General features: G+C 45.2%; 1 protein-coding gene across 1 annotated transcript in view; it reads left to right on the top strand.

Moving 5' to 3' along the window:
• Window positions 1–13123: 13123 nt before the first annotated feature.
• DLK1 (delta like non-canonical Notch ligand 1) overlaps window positions 13124–20925 on the top strand; it is a 48441-nt gene continuing 40639 nt past the window's right edge. The window contains exons 1-3 of the mRNA XM_073638403.1: window positions 13124–13313; window positions 13440–13633; window positions 13711–13796. Coding sequence (XP_073494504.1) covers window positions 13733–13796 — 64 coding nt within the window. The 5' untranslated portion in view covers window positions 13124–13313; window positions 13440–13633; window positions 13711–13732. The remainder of the gene's footprint in view (window positions 13314–13439; window positions 13634–13710; window positions 13797–20925) is intronic.

The raw sequence follows: 20925 nt of genomic DNA, 5'->3' as shown, positions 1-20925 counted from the left end.
CACATCCTCTATATCCTACACCACACGGGACACATCCTCTATATACTACACCACACGGGGCACATCCTGTATATACTACACCACACGGGACACATCCTCTATATCCTACACCACACGGGACACATCCTCTATATCCTACACCACACGGGACACATCCTCTATATACTACACCACACGGGACACATCCTGTATATCCTACACCACACGGGACACATCCTCTATATCCTACACCACACGGGACACATCCTCTATATACTACACCACACGGGACACATCCTCTATATACTACACCACACGGGACACATCCTCTATATACTACACCACACGGGACACATCCTCTATATCCTACACCACACGGGACACATCCTCTATATACTACACCACACGGGACACATCCTGTATATATTACACCACACGGGACACATCCTCTATATACTACACCACACGGGACACATCCTCTATATCCTACACCACACGGGACACATCCTCTATATACTACACCACACGGGGCACATCCTGTATATATTACACCACACACAACACATCCTCTATATACTACACCACACAGGATACATCCTCTATATACTACACCACACAGGACACATCCTCTATATACTACACCACACGGGACACATCCTCTATATACTACACCACACGGGACACATCCTCTATATACTACACCACACGGGACACATCCTCTATATCCTACACCACACGGGACACATCCTCTATATACTACACCACACGGGGCACATCCTGTATATACTACACCACACGGGACACATCCTCTATATCCTACACCACACGGGACACATCCTCTATATCCTACACCACACGGGACACATCCTCTATATACTACACCACACGGGACACATCCTGTATATCCTACACCACACGGGACACATCCTCTATATCCTACACCACACGGGACACATCCTCTATATACTACACCACACGGGACACATCCTCTATATACTACACCACACGGGACACATCCTCTATATACTACACCACACGGGACACATCCTCTATATCCTACACCACACGGGACACATCCTCTATATACTACACCACACGGGACACATCCTGTATATATTACACCACACGGGACACATCCTCTATATACTACACCACACGGGACACATCCTCTATATCCTACACCACACGGGACACATCCTCTATATACTACACCACACGGGGCACATCCTGTATATATTACACCACACACAACACATCCTCTATATACTACACCACACAGGATACATCCTCTATATACTACACCACACAGGATACATCCTCTATATACTACACCACACAGGACACATCCTGTATATATTACACCACACAGGACACATCCTCTATATACTACACCACACAGGACACATCCTGTATATATTACACCACACGGGACACATCCTCTATATACTACACCACACAGGACACATCCTGTATATATTACACCACACGGGACACATCCTCTATATACTACACCACACAGGACACATCCTGTATATACTACACCACACAGGACAAATCCTGTATATACTACACCACACGGGGCACATCTTCTATATATTACACCACACACAACACATCCTCTATATACTACACCACACAGGATACATCCTCTATATACTACACCACACAGGACACATCCTGTATATACTACACCACACAGGACACATCCTGTATATACTACACCACACAGGACACATCCTGTATATACTACACCACACGGGGCACATCTCATATATACTACACCACACAGGACACATCCTCTATATACTACACCACACAGGATACATCCTCTATATACTACACCACACAGGACACATCCTGTATATACTACACCACTCGGGACACATCCTCTATATACTACACCACACAGGACACATCCTCTATATACTACACCACACAGGATACATCCTCTATATACTACACCACACGGGGCACATCTCATATATACTACACCACTCGGGACACATCCTGTATATACTACACCACACAGGATACATCCTCTATATACTACACCACACAGGACACATCCTGTATATACTACACCACACGGGGCACATCTCATATATACTACACCACACGGGACACATCCTGTATATACTACACCACACAGGATACATCCTCTATATACTACACCACACAGGACACATCCTGTATATACTACACCACACAGGACACATCCTCTATATTCTACACCACACAGGATACATCCTCTATATACTACACCACACAGGACACATCCTGTATATACTACACCACACGGGGCACATCTCATATATACTACACCACACGGGACACATCCTGTATATACTACACCACACAGGATACATCCTCTATATTCTACACCACACAGGATACATCCTCTATATACTACACCACACAGGACACATCCTGTATATTCTACACCACACGGGGCACATCTCATATATACTACACCACACGGGACACATCCTCTATATACTACACCACACAAGACACATCCTGTATATACTACACCACACAGGACACATCCTGTATATACTACACCACACGGGGCACATCTTCTACATACTACACCACACGGGACACATCCTCTATATACTATACCACAAAGGACACATCCTCTATATACTACACCACACAGCACACATCCTCTATATACTACACAGGACCGATCCTCTATATACTACACCACACAGGAGAGCTGACAGATCCTCTATATACTACACCACAGGAGAGCTGAAAGATCCTCTATATACTACACCACACAGGAGAGATCTTCTATATGCTACACCACATGGGACACATCCTCTATATACTACACCACACAGGAGAGCTGAAAGATCCTATATATACACTACACCACACAGGAGAGCTGACAGATCCTCTATATACTACACCACACAGGAGATCTGACAGATCCTCTATATACTACACCACATGTGACACATCCTCTATATACTACACCACAAGAGACACATCCTCTATATACTACACAACACGGGACACATCCTTTATATACTACACCAGACGGGACACATAGTCTATATACTACACCACACGGGACACATCCTCAATACACTACTGTCACGGGTCATACGGGGTCCGGTTGTAGAAGGTAGCTGCGTTTGGCCTTGCAAACATCTTCCTGATCCTTTCATGATCTCTCTCTCTCTGGGACCCAGGGGTGATCCTCACCTTCTGCTGCTAATTACCACACCCTTGCTGTATCCTTAAATACACCCAGTTTCTCCAGAGAGTTGCTGGTGATAGAGTGTTCTTCTTCTATTCAGGCCTGGAATTCTAGTAGTCGGATAGAATTTCCTTGGGGTTTCTTTGTGGATTGTTGTTGTGTTATCTCCGGTGTCATCTTAGAGCTAAGTGTATTCCCTTGTTTGTTTCCCTTGTGTGTACTTTAGTTTGCAGTGCGGCTGACTAGTGCTCACCCCTCCCTCTCCCTACCTAGGGCCTAGATTTAGGGTCAGCTAGGGCCAGGTTTCCTGCTCGGCAATAGGGGCACCTATATAGGGTCCATAAGGGGAGTCAGGGGGTTTGTCAATTTTGATGTTTAGGGGTCTCCACTCCTCCTTTCCCCACTTGTGGGGCACCCTTCTCTTTTTCTTTCGTTATACGCAGGGTTCTACCCATACCCAGCGTGACATTATAACCAGCCGTTTAAAAAAAAAAAAAGACTTTTTTTGGTGTGTGTGCATGTGTTTATTTTTTGTGTTGTTATGGATCCCGTTTTGGTGCTGGCAGAGCAGCTTCGGAGTTTATCACTGGAGGTAACTGACCTTCGATCAGCTGTTCATCAGCAACTGCAGCGGTCGCAGACTCCTAATGTTGGGGACTCTGCGGGTAGGCCGGTCCAGCTTGAGCCCAAAATTGCCCTCCTGGACAGGTTTTCAGGAGGTAGAGACAAGTTTTTTGTGTTTATAAAACTTGTAAATTGTACTTTAAGCTTCGATCCTACTCCTCTGGAGATGAGGAGCAGCGAGTGGGGATTATGATCTCATTGTTACAAGGAGATCCTCAATTCTGGGCTTTTTCTTTGCCACAGGGCTCTGCTTGTCTCTGATCGGTTGAAGGATTTTTCCGGGCTCTGGCCCTCATCTATGATGATCCTGACCAAATGTCCTTGGCTGAATTCAGGCTGTGTCTCCTTCAGCATGGGGATTGGTCAGTGGAGACTTTTAGTTCCGAATTCCGTAGATGGGCAACCGATACCAAGTGGAATGACCCTGCTCTTAGAAGCCAATTTTGTCAGGGTCTTTCAGAAAGGTTGAAGAATGCCTTGGAAGTTTACGAAACCCCTGGGTCCTTGGAGGCTGCCATGTCATTAGCTATACGAGTAGATAGACGCTTCCGGTATAGGTGGGTGAGACCAACTTCTCCTGAGCCCCCTTTTCGGGTCAACGCCCCTTTGCCGGGGGAGGGAAGTCTGGGGGTGAACCTGTACTTATGGATTTGGAGGAACCCATGCAGTTAGGGGTAGCTTCTGCGTTGCATATTTCCCCTGTAATCCCACAAGAGAAAAGGGGTATGTTTTTTTTTTGTGGTAAAAAGGGACATTTTATTGGGGTCTGTCCCTCGGTTCCTAAGCAAAAAGGAACATCTGGAACTCGATTGACCCTTGATAGTGTGGGGTTGGATACTCAGTGGGTGTGTATGTTTTGTTCATGCAGTTCTCGGTTTGTCCTGATGGCAGAGGTGGTGCTAGAGAGCAGGACTGAGAAAATTTCTGTGTTTTTGGACAATGGAGCTGGAGTCAGCATGGTTGATGCTGAGTTTGTGAGAACTCAGGGGCTTACTTGCTGTACGTTAAATAAGCCCATCCCTATTTATGCCATTGACTCAGCACTGCTTTCACAGAGATGTCTGACACAGATTGTACATGATATAAGACTGAGGGTGGGGCCTTTTCATTATGAAGTAATTCCTTGTTATGTCCTGGAGGGCCTTCCCACTCCGGTTGTACTGGGTCTACCCTGGTTTGTGAAACATAATCTGGTAGTGGATTGGCAATCCAGGGAATTTGTGGAATGGGGAGATTACTGTCATTAAAACTGCTTAAACAATTCCTTTTCTGCGGTCTCTACGAAGAACTTACCTGCATTTTTGTCTGGTTTTGAGGACAGATTTTTTTTGATAAGGGGTGTCAGGATTTGCCTCCTCATCGTGCATATGACTGTCCTATTAACCTGATTTCCGGAGCTAAACTACCCAAGTCCAGACTGTATAATCTTTCTGACCTGAGAGATAAGTAGGCATGAGCGAACATTTCAATGTTCAGTTCGGAAAAGTTTGACGAACAAATTGATATATTTATTAGCCGAATGTTCGTCGAACATTTCCGAATCCTATAGGAGTCAATGGGGGACCAAAAAAATGCATATATAACACCTAAAAACGGGACCAAAAGCTGCCAAAACACATAACATTAGGTGGTAGACACCAGGGAAGTGCCATAAATTGACCCAGAGTACAAGTACTATAATTATTATTACTGTGACAGCGACATTTATTCAGTTGCGCTTTACATGTCAAAAGGGGTCACCGACTGGTACAACAGGAGAGAGGACCCTGCCTGCGAGGGCGCACTGTCACGGATGTGGTTTGTGGAACCACTGTGCCACGGACCCCGGAGAGCCTGGAGGGGCGTGACTAAGCAAGCACCGGACTGTTCCCGATGAACGCCAGATGCCACTCCAGGACAGACCAACGGACGCGCAGCAGCTGGACCCAGTAGGACAGATTAGATGGTGCAGCAGGCAGAGTCTGTATCAGGAGTGCAGCAGGCAGAGTCTGTATCAGGAGTGTTATGTTCTGCTACCAGAGCTAAGGAAAGAGAGGAGATCTGTCCCTACGATAGAACTCAGCTTAATCCCTACGATGTAACAGGGGACCTGATCCTGCGATCAGACCTGCTAAAGTCCTAAGCTAGTCTGTACGGAGACCTATAGATGTGGGGAAGGAATCCCTACAAGTACTAAGGACTGGGAGGAAAATGGGACACCTCCTAACAGAAATAGTAGCAGACAGACGAACAAACAAAATATATAGAACATAGAGGTCCGTAGACCAAGCAAACTAACAGAGTTAGATACAGAGCACAGGCTAGCTAGAAAGTAGTTAAACAATGAAGTCCAGCAAAGCCAGAAGGGCGGAGCAGGATTAAATAGGCCAACAAGGTCATGTGACCAGCAAAGGAAAAAACCTAAGAGCAAGGTTCTAACAGTACCCCCCCTTCTAAGAGGATCCTCCGGATCCCCTAGGACCAGGCTTATCAGGAAATCTCCTGTGAAACGCTCTGATAAGTCTGGACGCGGAAACATCATCCGACCTCACCCAAGAGTTATCCTCGGGTCCGAAACCTTTCCAGGCCACAAGATACTGCAAACTACCTGTATACCGTCTAGAGTTAAGGATGCGAGAAATTTCATATTCCCCGTCCTCCACCACCGGGGGAACAGAGGCAGAGGCGTCACAATCCGATACAACAGCTTTTTTCAACAGAGAGACATGAAATACCGGATTAATTCTCCAGGAGGTAGGAACCTCCAACCTAACAGCAGATTGGTTGACAACCTGAAACACCTTAAAGGGCCCTACAAACTTGGGACCCAATTTCTTAGAAGGAATCCTCAACCGCAGATTCCTAGAGGACAACCAAACCATGTCACCAACAGCGAACATAACCTCCTGTCGTTTCCTATCAAAGTAGTCTTTAGATTTTCTGTTGGCCTCCTGAAGATTACCACGCACATCCGTCCAAATTCTCTCCAAATCACCGGAAAAATTCTCCTCCTCAGGCACGGCAGATCCCAACTTGGAGAACGACCCAAACGACGGATGTCTCCCAGAACAACAAAAAAAAGGCGAACAACCAGCAGAAGAAGATGTATGATTGTTCAGAGCAAATTCAGCAAGTGGCAGAAACTCAGACCACCCCTCTTGATTGTCTGCCACAAAACAACGCAAGAACTGCTCAACATCCTGGTTTTTCCTTTCTGTCTGGCCATTAGATTCAGGATGATATCCTGACGAGAACGACAAATGAACTCCCAACCTGTCACAAAAGGCACGCCAAAAACGAGCCACGAACTGAGGACCTCTATCAGAAACAATGTCAGTAGGAACGCCATGAAGTCTGACAATTTCCTTGACAAAGGCCTTAGCAAGAGTTTTAGCGCAGGGCAGTTTGACGAAGGGAACCAAGTGACACATCTTGCTAAAACGGTCCACGACCACCCAGATGACAGTAAAACCCTCAGAGGGGGGAAGGTCAGTTATAAAGTCCATAGCCAAATGTGTCCAAGGAGCACTGGGAACCTCCAAAGGACAAAGCAACCCCGCAGCAGGAGTATGTGAGGACTTAGATCTAGCACATATAGTACATTGGCGCACCCACTTAATGACTTCCTTCTGCCATCCAGGCCACCAAAAACTGCGACCCACCAGTCTCTTGGTCTCAGAGATTCCGGGATGACCTGCCAACCGAGATTCGTGACACTCAACAAACAAATCTCTCCTAAAGGTCCCAGGCACAAACAACCTCCCATGAGGAGTGTTAGATGGGGCATTCTCCTGTGCTTTAAGAATCTCATCTTCCAAAACGGAGTCCAAAGCAGCTATCACAACACCTTCTTGTAAAATGTTCTCCTCTTTCTCAGCACCGACTATGGGAGAAAAACTGCGAGACAAGGCATCCGCCTTAACATTCTTAGTACCAGGGATGTAAGTAACGGAGAAATTAAACCGCGAGAAAAACAGTGCCCACCTAGCCTGACGGGCATTCAGGCGCTTGGCAGCATCAAGATATATCAGATTTTTATGATCCGTAAGAACCTGAACAGGAAATTCCGCACCTTCCAAGAAGTGGCGCCAGTGTTCAAATGCGAGTTTAATAGCCAATAATTCCCGATTACCAATATCGTAATTCAGTTCAGTCTCCGAAAAATTTTTTGAAAAAAAGGCACAGGGATGTAATCCATCCCCGTTATCCTGAGACAATACTGTGCCAACCCCCACAGAGGAAGCATCAACCTCAACCAAAAACGGCTTAGTCACATCAGGCTGCATAAGGATGGGAGCAGAGGTGAACCTCTCCTTGAGATACACAAAAGCTTCAATGGCCTCAGAAGACCACTGAACCGCATCAGCACCTTTCCTGGTGAGATCGGTCAGAGGTTTGACAATACTAGAAATTTTTTTTATGAATTTTCTGTAATAATTGGCGAAACCCAAAAACCTCTGTATCGATTTCAAACCAATAGGCCTAGGCCATTCCTGTACAGCTTGAACTTTAACCGGGTCCATCTCAAAACCTTCGCTGGAGATAATGTAGCCCAAAAAACTAATTCTCTGTACAGCGAACTCACATTTCTCCAGCTTAGCAAAAAGCGAATTGTCCATCAATAACTGTAATACCTCACGTACGCTCCGCCAATGAGACTCCAGATCCGGCGAATAAATCAAAATGTCATCCAAATACACAACCACATTTTTGCCGATCAAGGTCTAAGGATGTCATTAATAAGATTCTGAAAAAATGCAGGAGCATTAGTAAGACCAAAAGGCATAACCAGATTCTCAAAATGACCCACAGGAGTGTTAAAAGCAGTCTTCCATTCGTCACCCTCCTTCATGCGCAACAGATTGTATGCCCCCTTAAGGTCGATTTTAGAGAACCACTTGGCCCCCCATTAACTGGTTAAACAGATCAGGAATCAATGGCAGTGGGTAAGGATTGCGTACAGTAATTTTGTTAATCTCACGAAAATCCAGACAAGGACGTAAACCGCCGTCCTTTTTTTTTACAAAAAAAAATCCAACCGCCACAGGAGACTTAGAGGGCCTAATGTGACCGGCGGCCAAGCTTGTCTGTATGTATTCCTCCAAAGCCTTTCTCTCAGGAATAGTAAGGTTAAATAAACGACTTTTAGGAAGAGTCGCTCCAGGGACAAATTCAATAGAACAATCATAGTCTCTATGGGGAGGCAAAACCTGCGATTCCTTCTCAGAAAAAAACTCTCCAAAAATCCTGAATAGGAACAGGCAATTCTCCCCTATCCAAAGCTGCAATACGCCCGTTACAACACTTGTCATAACATTTATGGCTCCAGGATTTAATTTCACTGGTAGACCAATCCAGTACAGGATTGTGAAATTTTAACCAGGGCAATCCCAATATTACTGGAGAAGGCAAGTTATTCAACACTACCAAATCCAATTTCTCATGGTGAACACCATTAATAGTGAGAGGAAATTCACAGACCTTGAGAGTAATATTCTTCAAAGGGGAACCATCCACAGAAACCACAGCAATGGGGGATGATAAAGGTTCGGGTTTTAAATTGAGTCTTTCCAAGAATCCCCCATCAATAACATTCAGAGTAGACCCACAATCAACAAACACCCGAAATTCCATTAATTTTTCCTGAGCAATCGTGGAAGCAGCTAAAAATACACCCTTGGAATTTAAACAGGCAATACGGGCATGACTGACCATTTTTTTTTCTTTCTTGATACGAAGCTCACAGTCTTTAATTAAATGACCAGATTTTCCACAATAGAAACACAAGCCTTCAGAAAATCTACGGACTTTTTCTTGAGAGCGAGGTGCCATCGCTCCAATCTCCATCGATTCACCACTGTTAGTACACACATTCTCATAACCAGAAACTGACATAGCAGAGGATTTGCTCTCATTAACCCTTGCACGCAGTCTCCTATCCACCCGTATAGCTAATTGCATAGCCTGTTGCAAATCTTCAGGTGTAGGATAAGCAATTAGCAGGTCTTTAACCCTTTCACTGAGCCCAGCAAGAAATAGACTTTTCAGAGCAGAATCGTTCCACCCTGTTTGAGTAGACCATCGACGGAAATGAGTACAATATTTTTCCACATTACCTGATCCCTGTCTCAAACGTCTTAACTCAGTCTCAGCTGATGAGACACGGTCAGGATCATCATATAATAGTCCCAAGGCAGAAAAAAAACTATCCACTGAACTGAAGCATGTATCACTAGGTTGCAAAGAAAAGGCCCACTCCTGAGGCTCTTTGCGCAAAAGTGACATTATGAACCCTATGCGCTGGGAATCATCCCCAGAGGACTTGGGTCTCAAATGAAAATACAATAAGCAAGCATTTTTAAATGAAAAAAATTCTCGGTGTTCACCAAAAAATAAATCCGGCAAACGTACCTTAGGCTCCAAGAAATGTGCTCCAGGACAGTTACGCACGTGTTGACGGAGCTCAGTCACCTCCAAAGAGAGTCCCTGCAGGTGTTTAGCCAAATCCAGAACCGACACCATGATGGAACAGAAAAAATCTTTCCTTAGAGCATTTGCTGGGCTGGACTTACTGTTATGTTCTGCTACCAGAGCTAAGGAAAGAGAGGAGATCTGTCCCTACGATAGAACTCAGCTTAATCCCTACGATGTAACAGGGGACCTGATCCTGCGATCAGACCTGCTAAAGTCCTAAGCTAGTCTGTACGGAGACCTATAGATGTGGGGAAGGAATCCCTACAAGTACTAAGAACTGGGAGGAAAATGGGACACCTCCTAACAGAAATAGTAGCAGACAGACGAACAAACAAAATATATAGAACATAGAGGTCCGTAGACCAAGCAAACTAACAGAGTTAGATACAGAGCACAGGCTAGCTAGAAAGTAGTTAAACAATGAAGTCCAGCAAAGCCAGAAGGGCGGAGCAGGATTAAATAGGCCAACAAGGTCATGTGACCAATAAAGGAAAAAACCTAAGAGCAAGGTTCTAACAAGGAGTGCAGCAGGCAGAGTCTGTATCAGGAGTACAGCAGGCAGAGTCTGTATCAGGAGTGCAGCAGGCAGAGTCTGTATCAGGAGTGCAGCAGGCAGAGTCTGTATCAGGAGTGCAGCAGGCAGAGTCTGTATCAGGAGTGCAGCAGGCAGAGTCTGTATCAGAGAGCAGCAGGCAGAGTCTGTATCAGAGTGTAGCAGGCAGAGTCTGCATCAGAGTGTAGCAGGCAGAGTCTGCATCAGAGTGTAGCAGGCAGAGTCTGCATCAGAGTGTAGCAGGCAGAGTCTGCATCAGAGTGTAGCAGGCAGAGTCTGCATCAGAGTGTAGCAGGCAGAGTCTGCATCAGAGTGTAGCAGGCAGAGTCTGTATCAGGTGTGCAGCAGGCAGAGTCTGTATCAGGTGTGCAGCAGGCAGAGTCTGTATCAGAGTGTAGCAGGCAGAGTCTGTATCAGAGTGTAGCAGGCAGAGTCTGTATCAGAGTGTAGCAGGCAGAGTCTGTATCAGGAGTGCAACAAGGACTGGTACGCAACCTTATACAACTTAGACTGCAGAACAGGAAGGTTCCACTAAACGCCATGGGACACATCCTTTATATACTACACCACACGGGACACATCCTTTATATACTACACCACACGGGACACATCCTCTATATACTACACCACACGGGACACATCCTCTATATACTACACCACACGGGACACATCTGTGTCACCCTACCTGGATGCCACTAGTGTAATAAAGCTGTGTCTGAGAGCAAGGGGGAGGTTCTCTAGTCAGGGGAACATTAGCATGCAATGCCTCCTGTCTCAGGCCAGTAGGGGGAGCAGGCTGCCCCTATAAAAGCTGGTACTGGGGACAGGGTTAGAGAGAACTGGATTGCCTGTCTCAGCTCTGAGACGTGTCCCAGAGTGGAGCAGGGACAGAAAGTTGATTGCACCGAAGAGGAAGTGTGGCAGTAGGAGAGAGCCACCAGCCAGAGACAAGAGGCGAAGAGAGCCTGTCTTGGCAGAGAAAAGACTTAACTTTACCAGACTTTGGTGTCTGAGGCTGGAAGGATTCCACATCCCCCAGCAGAGAACCAGTCCGCAAGGGACTGTACATTCCTTGGCCTAAGAAGCCTGGAGGCCCTGCCACAACCGAAGGGACCAGTAAAGCCGTACAAGGCTGGGAGCAGAAAGGAACCCACGTCGCAGGCCATACAGGCGAGAAAGCACGGAAAGCTCGGAAACGTGGGCTGTTATCCTATCAGGAGGAGATAGTCAGAAGGAGCGCAGAAAGCACGGTAGGCCTACACCCTCACCCTGACCAGGGTCAATTTCCCCGTTGCTCTCAGACATCCAGGTCCCCTCCTAGCTGGGACTGTTTGTGGGTCAGTTTACCTGTTCAAGTAAAGACCCTGGACTGCAACCTGTTGTCTGTGTGCTCCTTGCTCCTCCAGCACTATCATCCCTGGGACTCTCACTACCATCACTCCCACCATCCACTACACTGCCCTGGGGCCGCACTCTTCCCGTGGGGAGTCACACTACCATAGCTGCACATCTCATCAGCCCCAGCGGTCTGCATGCAGCGGCGGTTCCTAATAACCGCAAATCCACGGGTGGCGTAGTCGGACATAATCAATATAACGGACTACCACTGGCCTGACCACCCTGAGCCACGGAACCGGGTTGCCACTACTACTCCCATTGCTCCCTATTGCCCGGATCCGAGTGCCCCGCGGCCCAGGGGGCGAGTCACATCCTCTATATACTACACCACACGGGACACATCCTCTATATACTACACCACACGGGACACATCCTCTATATACTACACCACACGGGACACATCCTCTATATACTACACCACACAGGACACATCCTCTATATACTACACCACACAGGATACATCCTCTCTATACTACACCACACAGGACACATCCTCTCTATACTACACCACACAGGACACATCCTCTCTATACTACACCACACAGGACACATCCTCTATATACTACACCACACGGGACACATCCTCTATATACTACACCACACGGGACACATCCTCTATATATTACACCACATGGGACACATCCTCTATATACTACACCACACAGGACACATCCTCTATATACTACACCACACGGGACACATCCTCTATATATTACACCACACGGGAGAGCTCATAGGTCTTAAATAAATATTTATATTAATAATAATGTTAAAATATTTTTGTTTTTCATTTTTTGCTAATATTTAGTTGACACTAAGGTTATAATTTCCCACTGCTAACCTTTATTTATGTCAATCACCATCATCTTTTTGATTAAAGGAGCTCTATAAATCCACTTCATGTTTTGTGAGGAGCTTAGTGAGTGAGCAGCGGCAGTGTCGGAGGCGTGCTTTTCCCGAGCTGTGGAGAATAATCCTTAGTTCAGTTGTTGCTGTGAAGAGATGGAGTGGTTCTGGCTTGAGAAGAATTGATGCCGGGCAGCACAGGCGATGGCTTCTCATTATCCGCAGCTTTATGATAGCGGAGCTGCATGAACGGTGAATAGCTTTGTTTTCTGTCAGGTTGGAGGATTCCTGCTGCCTGGGACTCATTGGAGTAAGACATTACAATACTTGGAGAGCAACTGATTTGCAGCTAATTTGAGCATCTGTTCTGCTTTCTAGTTTCCCATTGAACTGGTGAGAGAGCTGGCATCTAAAGGGCATAACACTAGTAGAATTCCAGAAGTTTAGCTGCAGGGTCCTTAGAGGGCAATGAATGGTGAAGAAGCAGTGGTCGCTTAAGCATCAACTCGGCGAAAGGGTTAACCGAACATACTTGCTCATCACTAATCATTACCACTGGGGCAGCAATCAAGGTTAGTACCTCAGTGGTGCCATCATTGCATCATGATTCAATGGGGTCTCGGCTGATAACATGTGCGTTGTGTTTCAGGTACCCAGGGGAACAAGTGGTGATGGAGCTGCCAATTCTTTCTCTGTGCTTCATTTTATCCCGGTCTATAGTATCAGCCACTCAAGGTAAATCCAATGCAATACTCTGTATCTATTTCCCAATGTGTCTAGCAACCTGTGGCTCATTTTCCATAGTCAGACTGAAAGACTGTGGCTGCACCGTGACTTTGATCGAGCAGCCAAAAATCACCTTACGTTGCTGCTAGATCAGGTGAATGGGATCGTGTTTCAAGTTGTAAAAAGTCGAAACCAGTTGGTTGTTTTGTGACTTGCTTGTCTCGGTCAGTACCTTGTGGGTCAAATTGTACCCTGCGTTATGCTGCAATTTAGCAGCAGCATAGAGCAATCTTTGGCCGAGTGATCTGTGTTGCTGCCAAAGTTTTCATTTATCTAATTTCATAACCTACAGTGCATGATAGGAGTTGTAGTTTAAAGAGTCCCAGGTCAGTGAAGTTCTGGTGGTTACCACCTATGTAATTCTATGGAGAATGATGATTCCCCACTTATAAAATCATAGGTTTTATTTCCAAAATGAAAAAAACAACTATTATCTAGACTATGTTGGGTGCGCCCTAATAAAGTGTTAATATAGATTTTTTACTGTTATGATTCCATTTCATACTTTTGATGCAAAAAACATAAAGAACTTGTTATCAATAATAATAATAAATTGTTTCATAGAAACATTTCATTGTTATGATACAGCTTATCCTATATAGGTACAGAATACCCCATTATTACTTTGCATACGATAGGATATTAATATTCGGATATGAATGTTCTATTACCTACAGCTACGCCCAGTATGTAAATGCATGTTGCTTGGGTACTAACATTTATGCACTCGCCTGCCTCGTTTCTCAGTGCATTAGTATTTTTCTGTCATACCTTCTATCTGCATCATAACCTTTCATCCCATAATTTAGCACGCAGCGATGCTACATGCGAGAGTCCCAGCGAGCCTCTGCTAAATACAATATTATTTACTGCTGATAATAGAAAATCCTGATGATATATTGTTCTGATAAATCCGTCTAAGTTTTGTCCCCTCCCTCCACTCGCGTGGATCTAACGCAATATTGAATTATGGAACGATGCCTCATTAATTTGACAGATTTCAATATAATCAGTTAAATAAAATTTCTCATTAATTTTAATGCACTTTTGTCGGCTGAGTATTAGATGATTGGTAATCAATCAGTGCATCAATACGATCGATTCAAACCTGTCTGCAGCAGAAATCTCCCACCAGATCTGATAGTCTGCTACAATGTAACCGTGCAGTGAAATGTATCTGTCTGGATTCCTGGCTGTAGCAAGTCCTCACTGGAGTTAGGCCTGTAGAGGCTTTCAGCCTTTTGATGTCAATAATTCTGTTCCCATTCATAGACAGGCAAACAGAGATATTGAAAATAGCAGAAAAGTGAAGCCAAGTATTTTAGAAAGTTGAGTGTCCATAATTTAGATTTTCCTTAATTCTAGTGACTCACCTCTTCATGTGCCCAGCCAGGTCACGAACAAAAGGAGATACAAACCAGGCTTAACCCGTAATTAAATATACAGTATATCATTAATATGACTTCTGCAGGATGTCCCACTGGGGTGAGGGCACTCCTATATTAATATTAGACCCCTACATTTATTTCAGAGCTTACACAAGACCCTTATATTATCAGACCTCAGACCACACCCCTATAATAATATTAAACCCCTATATATATCTTGCATCCCAGACCAGACCTTTAAATATTTTTCATATCCCAGACCCTTATATCATCAGGCTCCAGACCAGATCCCCCAAATATATTCAGACTCCCTATTTTATTACAACATCCTAGATCAGAAGCTCTATTAAAATCAGAACAAATATTTGACTTAGTTCAGACTCTTGATCAGTATAGCAAAATAGACCTCAGCTCAGACTGTACACTTAAAGGGAATCTGTCACCCCCTGGAAGATATCAGACCACTATTATGGGCATACAGGTTATAGAAAAGTTAATCTATACTTACCTGTATGGCCCATAGTAGAGGTCTGATTGCAGAGAAAAGTAGTTTTATCTTTTTGGTTTTCAACAGGCTTGGTGTCCGGGGGATGCCAAGCAATGCCCGCCTATCTGATTATTCCCCTAAATCGCCGCCTATCAGCCTAGTTACCATTTTCACTCCCTCCCCCGCTTGTCACAGGGCGCTGTGACGTGCTCTTTCCTTCCTCACCTCCCGGTGCATGCACCAAGTGTGGCTCTTATGGACTGCGCTTTGTTTCCTCCCGGACGGGTTTGTATGAGAAGGAAAGAGTACGTCACAGCGCCCTGTGACAAACCTAACACTCTGGTAGCTGAGGTTATGTTCCAATGATGTGAATGTGATTTCATGAAAACTCCTGTTCACTGTATGTGAAGACCCGGCGTCTTCCGTGGGCATAATACTACTCAGACAACACAGGTTGAGGGTAAAACAGTGTGGCAATAATTTATTGAACCACCAAATGGACAATAAACACATAGACCAGTCCCAGCAAATACCCAAGATGGTACAACATGACACAGTCTCACCCTTCCGCTGGTCCACCTGGGATAGAACAACTGTGATTTTGGGACTTCCAGGGCCAACTACCTCAACCAGTGGCCCCCCGCTATTGGTGGCCCCCACAGAGAGAAGGTAGCGGCAAGCTTAAGAAGCTGACAGTCCATCGAGGTACAAGACCAGGAGACCCGAGGGTCCCACCCTGGCCTCTCCAAGAGTTTCCATGGGGCCAGATGATCGGCTGGTCCCAATCTGGCTTCTCCAAATGTCTCCATGGGTTCCAGGTGACCGGAGGGTCCCACCTGGCAACCCCAAACATCATATCCATGGGGCCAGGTAACTTCATCGTCCCAACTGGTCTCCCCAAATGTATCCATGGGTTCTCTGATGGTCAATGGAGCAGATCCGTATCTTTCCAGTCAAGGCCTTATAACCTTAGGCTGGAATCATGATAAATCCAAATCTGTGTCTCTCTGGATCGAGCCATGCTACAAGCTACTTTCCTAAAGAGTGTGTCTGATCTTTGATTTGATTCTCCTTGTAAAGTCTGCCTGCTACAGAGGCATATGTCCCTTAAAAATAGTTAAATTGTCCTTTGAATTACACATCCACAGGTCAAGGATTAGGGAGGGTATTATTTCACAGGGCTCAGGTCTCATTGTTTTTCATTTAATCAGTTTACATAGTTGGAATAGCAGGGGGCTCTTTAAATCAACATCTAGCTGGCTTTAGTACAATATGCAATTAGCATAGTAACAAACATCATTGTTTCACCCGGAGTCACTGTTCTTGACCAGCCAAAGAAACACACATACATAAGTCAACACAAACACATTAGTGTATTTCTCTTGGCTTAACAAATCTAGAGGACTGGATGATTAAGATAAGAAGCTGTTCCGTCACCCTGTACATTTAAAGATTCTGTTTAACTGAGCAATTGTTTTTGTGGGCGTTTTATTCTTTATAGACTTCTATTGGGAGCCTGAAAAAACATTTTAAAAAAAGCAGTTCGGTTTTTAAGTGCAGAATCAGAGCGTTTCTGCATTAAAAAAAACATTAAAAACCACTGCATCAAATCTGCACCGAAAATGCATACAAAAGGGGAACTCTTAATGGAGCAAAATCACAATACTCAAGTGAGATTACTATTGCGTACTTTGCTGTGGATGTCAACTGAAAAAAATGCAGCGGAAAAATCACCGTGTGTACATGGGGCACATGGCCTTAGGGAGTAGATGACAACCAATATGGCTGCTGTTAGGCCTCTCATAAGTATTGTCAGCCGGGGATATATCACTGTATTACTAGGTAAATTCCATTTCGAACTGTGAAGGAGACGAGTGATCATCTCCTGGGAGCTGTCACCATGGACATATTAGTGATCGCCTCACTTTCTCACTGCACTTTCATGGATTTGCACTTTTCATCGTTGAACGTTTTCATTTGTGAAATCCATATTTTACAATTGATTCAGATTTGCTCGTAGGGAGAGAACGCTCAGTTTCTGTCAATCACACTAATCTTCCAGCTGTAATAAAGCGAAGTGGCCATGAACTGAAGCTACTATGGTGGTTTCCATGCAGGTGAAGCTAGTAATAAATTCAACTCTGCTACCTCCATATGCAGCAATCCATTTTATTAACACGTCAGTACATCCGGCATTTGTGGACATCAGAATGATCTTTTTCCATATTTCACTTACTAAGTCATCAAGCAGGATACTTACTGGTGATGGATTTTATAACATTTTTTTTATTCTAGTTAAGATCAGTGTCATTCCTGCTTAATAACCCACTATTCTGACTACCTCATAACTATATATTATTTGCATTGTACACTGCTCAAAAAATAAGGGGAGCACTTAAACAACAGAATCTAACTCCAAGTAAATCAAACTTCTGTGAAATCAAACTGTCCACTGAGGAAGCAACACTGATTGACAATCAATTTCACATGATGTTGTGCAAATGGAATAGACAATAGATGGAAATTATTGGCAGTTATCAAGACACCCTCAATAAAGGAGTGATACTGCAGGTGGGGACCACAGACCAGATCTCAGTACCAATGCTTTCTGGCTGATGTTTTGGTCACTTTTGAATGTTGGTTGTGCTTTCACACTCGTGGTAGCATGAGATGGACTCTACAACCCACAGAAGTTGCTCAGGTAGTGCAGCTCATCCAGGATGGCACATCAATGCGAGCTGTGGCAAGAAGGTTTGCTGTGTCTGTCAGCGTAGTGTCCAGAGGCTGGAGGCGCTACCAAGAGACAGGCAAGTACACCAGGAGGTGTGGAGGGGGCCGTAGGAGGGCAACAACCCAGCAGCAGGACCTCTACCTCCGCCTTTGTGCAAGGAGGAACAAGAGGAGCACTGCCAGAGCCCTGCAAAATGACCTCCAGCAGGCCACAAATGTGCATGTGTCTGCACAAATTGTTAGAATCCGACTCCATGAGGGTGGTATGAGGGCCCGACGTCCACAGATGGGGGTTGTGCTCACAGCCCAACACCGTGCAGGACGCTTGGCATTTGCCACAGAACACCAGGATCGGCAAAGTCGCCACTGGCACCCTGTGCTCTTCACAGATGAAAGCAGGTTCACACTGAGCACATGTGACAGACGTGACAGAGTCTGGAGACGCCGTGGAGAGCGATCTGCTGCCAGCAACATCCTTCAGCATGACCGGTTTGGCAGTGGGTCAGTAATGGTGTGGGGTGGCATTTCTTTGGAGGGCACGCACAGCCCTCCATGTGCTCCCCAGAGGTAGCCTGACTGCCATTAGGTACCGAGATGAGATCCTCAGACCCCTTGTGAGACCATATGCTGGTGCGGTTGGCCCTGGTTTCCTCCTAATGCAGGACAATGCCAGACCTCATGTGGCTGGAGTGTGTCAGCAGTTCCTGCAAGATGAAGGCATTGAAGCTATGGACTGGCCCGCCCGTTCCCCAGACCTGAATCCGATTGAGCACATCTGGGACACCATGTCTCGCTCCATCCACCAACATCACGTTACACCACAGACTGTCCAGGAGTTGGCGGATGCTTTAGTCCAGGTCTGGGAGGAGATCCCACAGGAGACCATCCGCAACCTCATCAGGAGCATGCCCAGGCGTTGTAGGGAGGTCATACAGGCACGTGGAGGCCACACACAATACTCAGCCTCATCAGGAGCATGCCCAGGCGTTGTAGGGAGGTCATACAGGCACGTGGAGGCCACACACAATACTGAGCCTCATCAGGAGCATGCCCAGGCATTGTAGGGAGGTCATACAGGCTCGTAGAGGCCACACACAATACTCAGCCTCATCAGGAGCATGCCCAGGCGTTGTAGGGAGGTCATACAGGCACGTGGAGGCCACACACAATACTGAGCCTCATCAGGAGCATGCCCAGGCGTTGTCGGGAGGTCATACAGGCACGTGGAGGCCACACACAATACTGAGCCTCATCAGGAGCATGCCCAGGCGTTGTAGGGAGGTCATACAGGCACGTGGAGGCCACACACAATACTGAGCCTCATTTTGACTTGTTTTAAGGACATTACATCAAAGTTGGATCAGCCTGTAGTGTGTTTGTCCACTTTAATTTTGGGGGTGACTCCAAATCCAGGCCTCCATTGGTTAATAAATGTGATTTCCATTGATGATTTTTGTGTAATTTTGTTGTCAGCACATTCAACTTTGTACACAACAAAGTATTCAGTGAGAATATTTCATTCATTCAGATCTAGGATGTGTTATTTGAGTGTTCCCTTTATTTTTTTGAGCAGTGTATATTAATGGGTTAATAAGACTCCCACCTGGAGATTATGAGGTAGTCTGCAATTTTTAAACTTTTTTTGCTTTTACGCCGCTCCCCCTACTTTGTGAAAAGTGAGCAGAGCTTAGCGGAAAGGGGTGTGACCCCACAACGCCCGTCAGATTCATCAACATATATGTCTCCACAAAAGCTCCATACATTTCTCACCCTGGCAAACGACAGATGAAAGAGGCACCAAATTATTGCTATAATAATCATGTTGGATCCATCAGCAGCAGCTTGTTGACTGTTTCTGAGCAACGTAATATTTTTTTCCCACATGCTATTTGGTGAGCTGAAAAAAATAATGTAGGTAAAAGATGCTAATAGTACATTTCAAGCATATGGCATGAGTATCAGTATTATAATTATGTAACATTACCATACATTATTAGTCATGATTAGCCGCTGACTATCACTTTCTAGTTATCGGCCTCATTTTTTATATTTAATATAAAAGAGAAGAAATGTGACTTTGTAGCGCAGGACCCCAGAACTGAAGGACATTTCCTCTTTACTGTGTAGAGGCATGCAGAGCATTGCTTCCATCAGGAGGCAATAATTGGGCTCCTGCAGGTATTTATAGCTCTGCTGATGACAACCAATGTAAGGTCAAGGGGAGCAAAGTCAAGATGCTGCTAACAAGAGCAGTACATAAAGCAGTGCTCCATATACTCTGTGCTCCAATTACCTTATAATAATACTGTAATTAATAGATAAATGGCTGCCTCTGATATTCCTATTATTATTACTACTATTATTGTGGTTGGGTTTCACCTTTGCGGGTTATCTTGTGTTTTTCTTTTGGTTTTTATGTGCTTGCTAAATGCAGAAAAAAAACCACTTTAAAAAAGTGAATGCAAGTTTACCA

The sequence above is a fragment of the Phyllobates terribilis genome, unplaced genomic scaffold, assembly GCF_046119375.1.
Source record: "Phyllobates terribilis strain yellow unplaced genomic scaffold, ASM4611937v1 Scaffold_7__3_contigs__length_470593459, whole genome shotgun sequence".
Lineage (NCBI taxonomy): Eukaryota > Metazoa > Chordata > Amphibia > Anura > Dendrobatidae > Phyllobates > Phyllobates terribilis.
The sequence above is the reverse complement of the archived record's forward strand: the minus strand, read 5'-3'. Positions and strand labels throughout refer to the sequence as shown.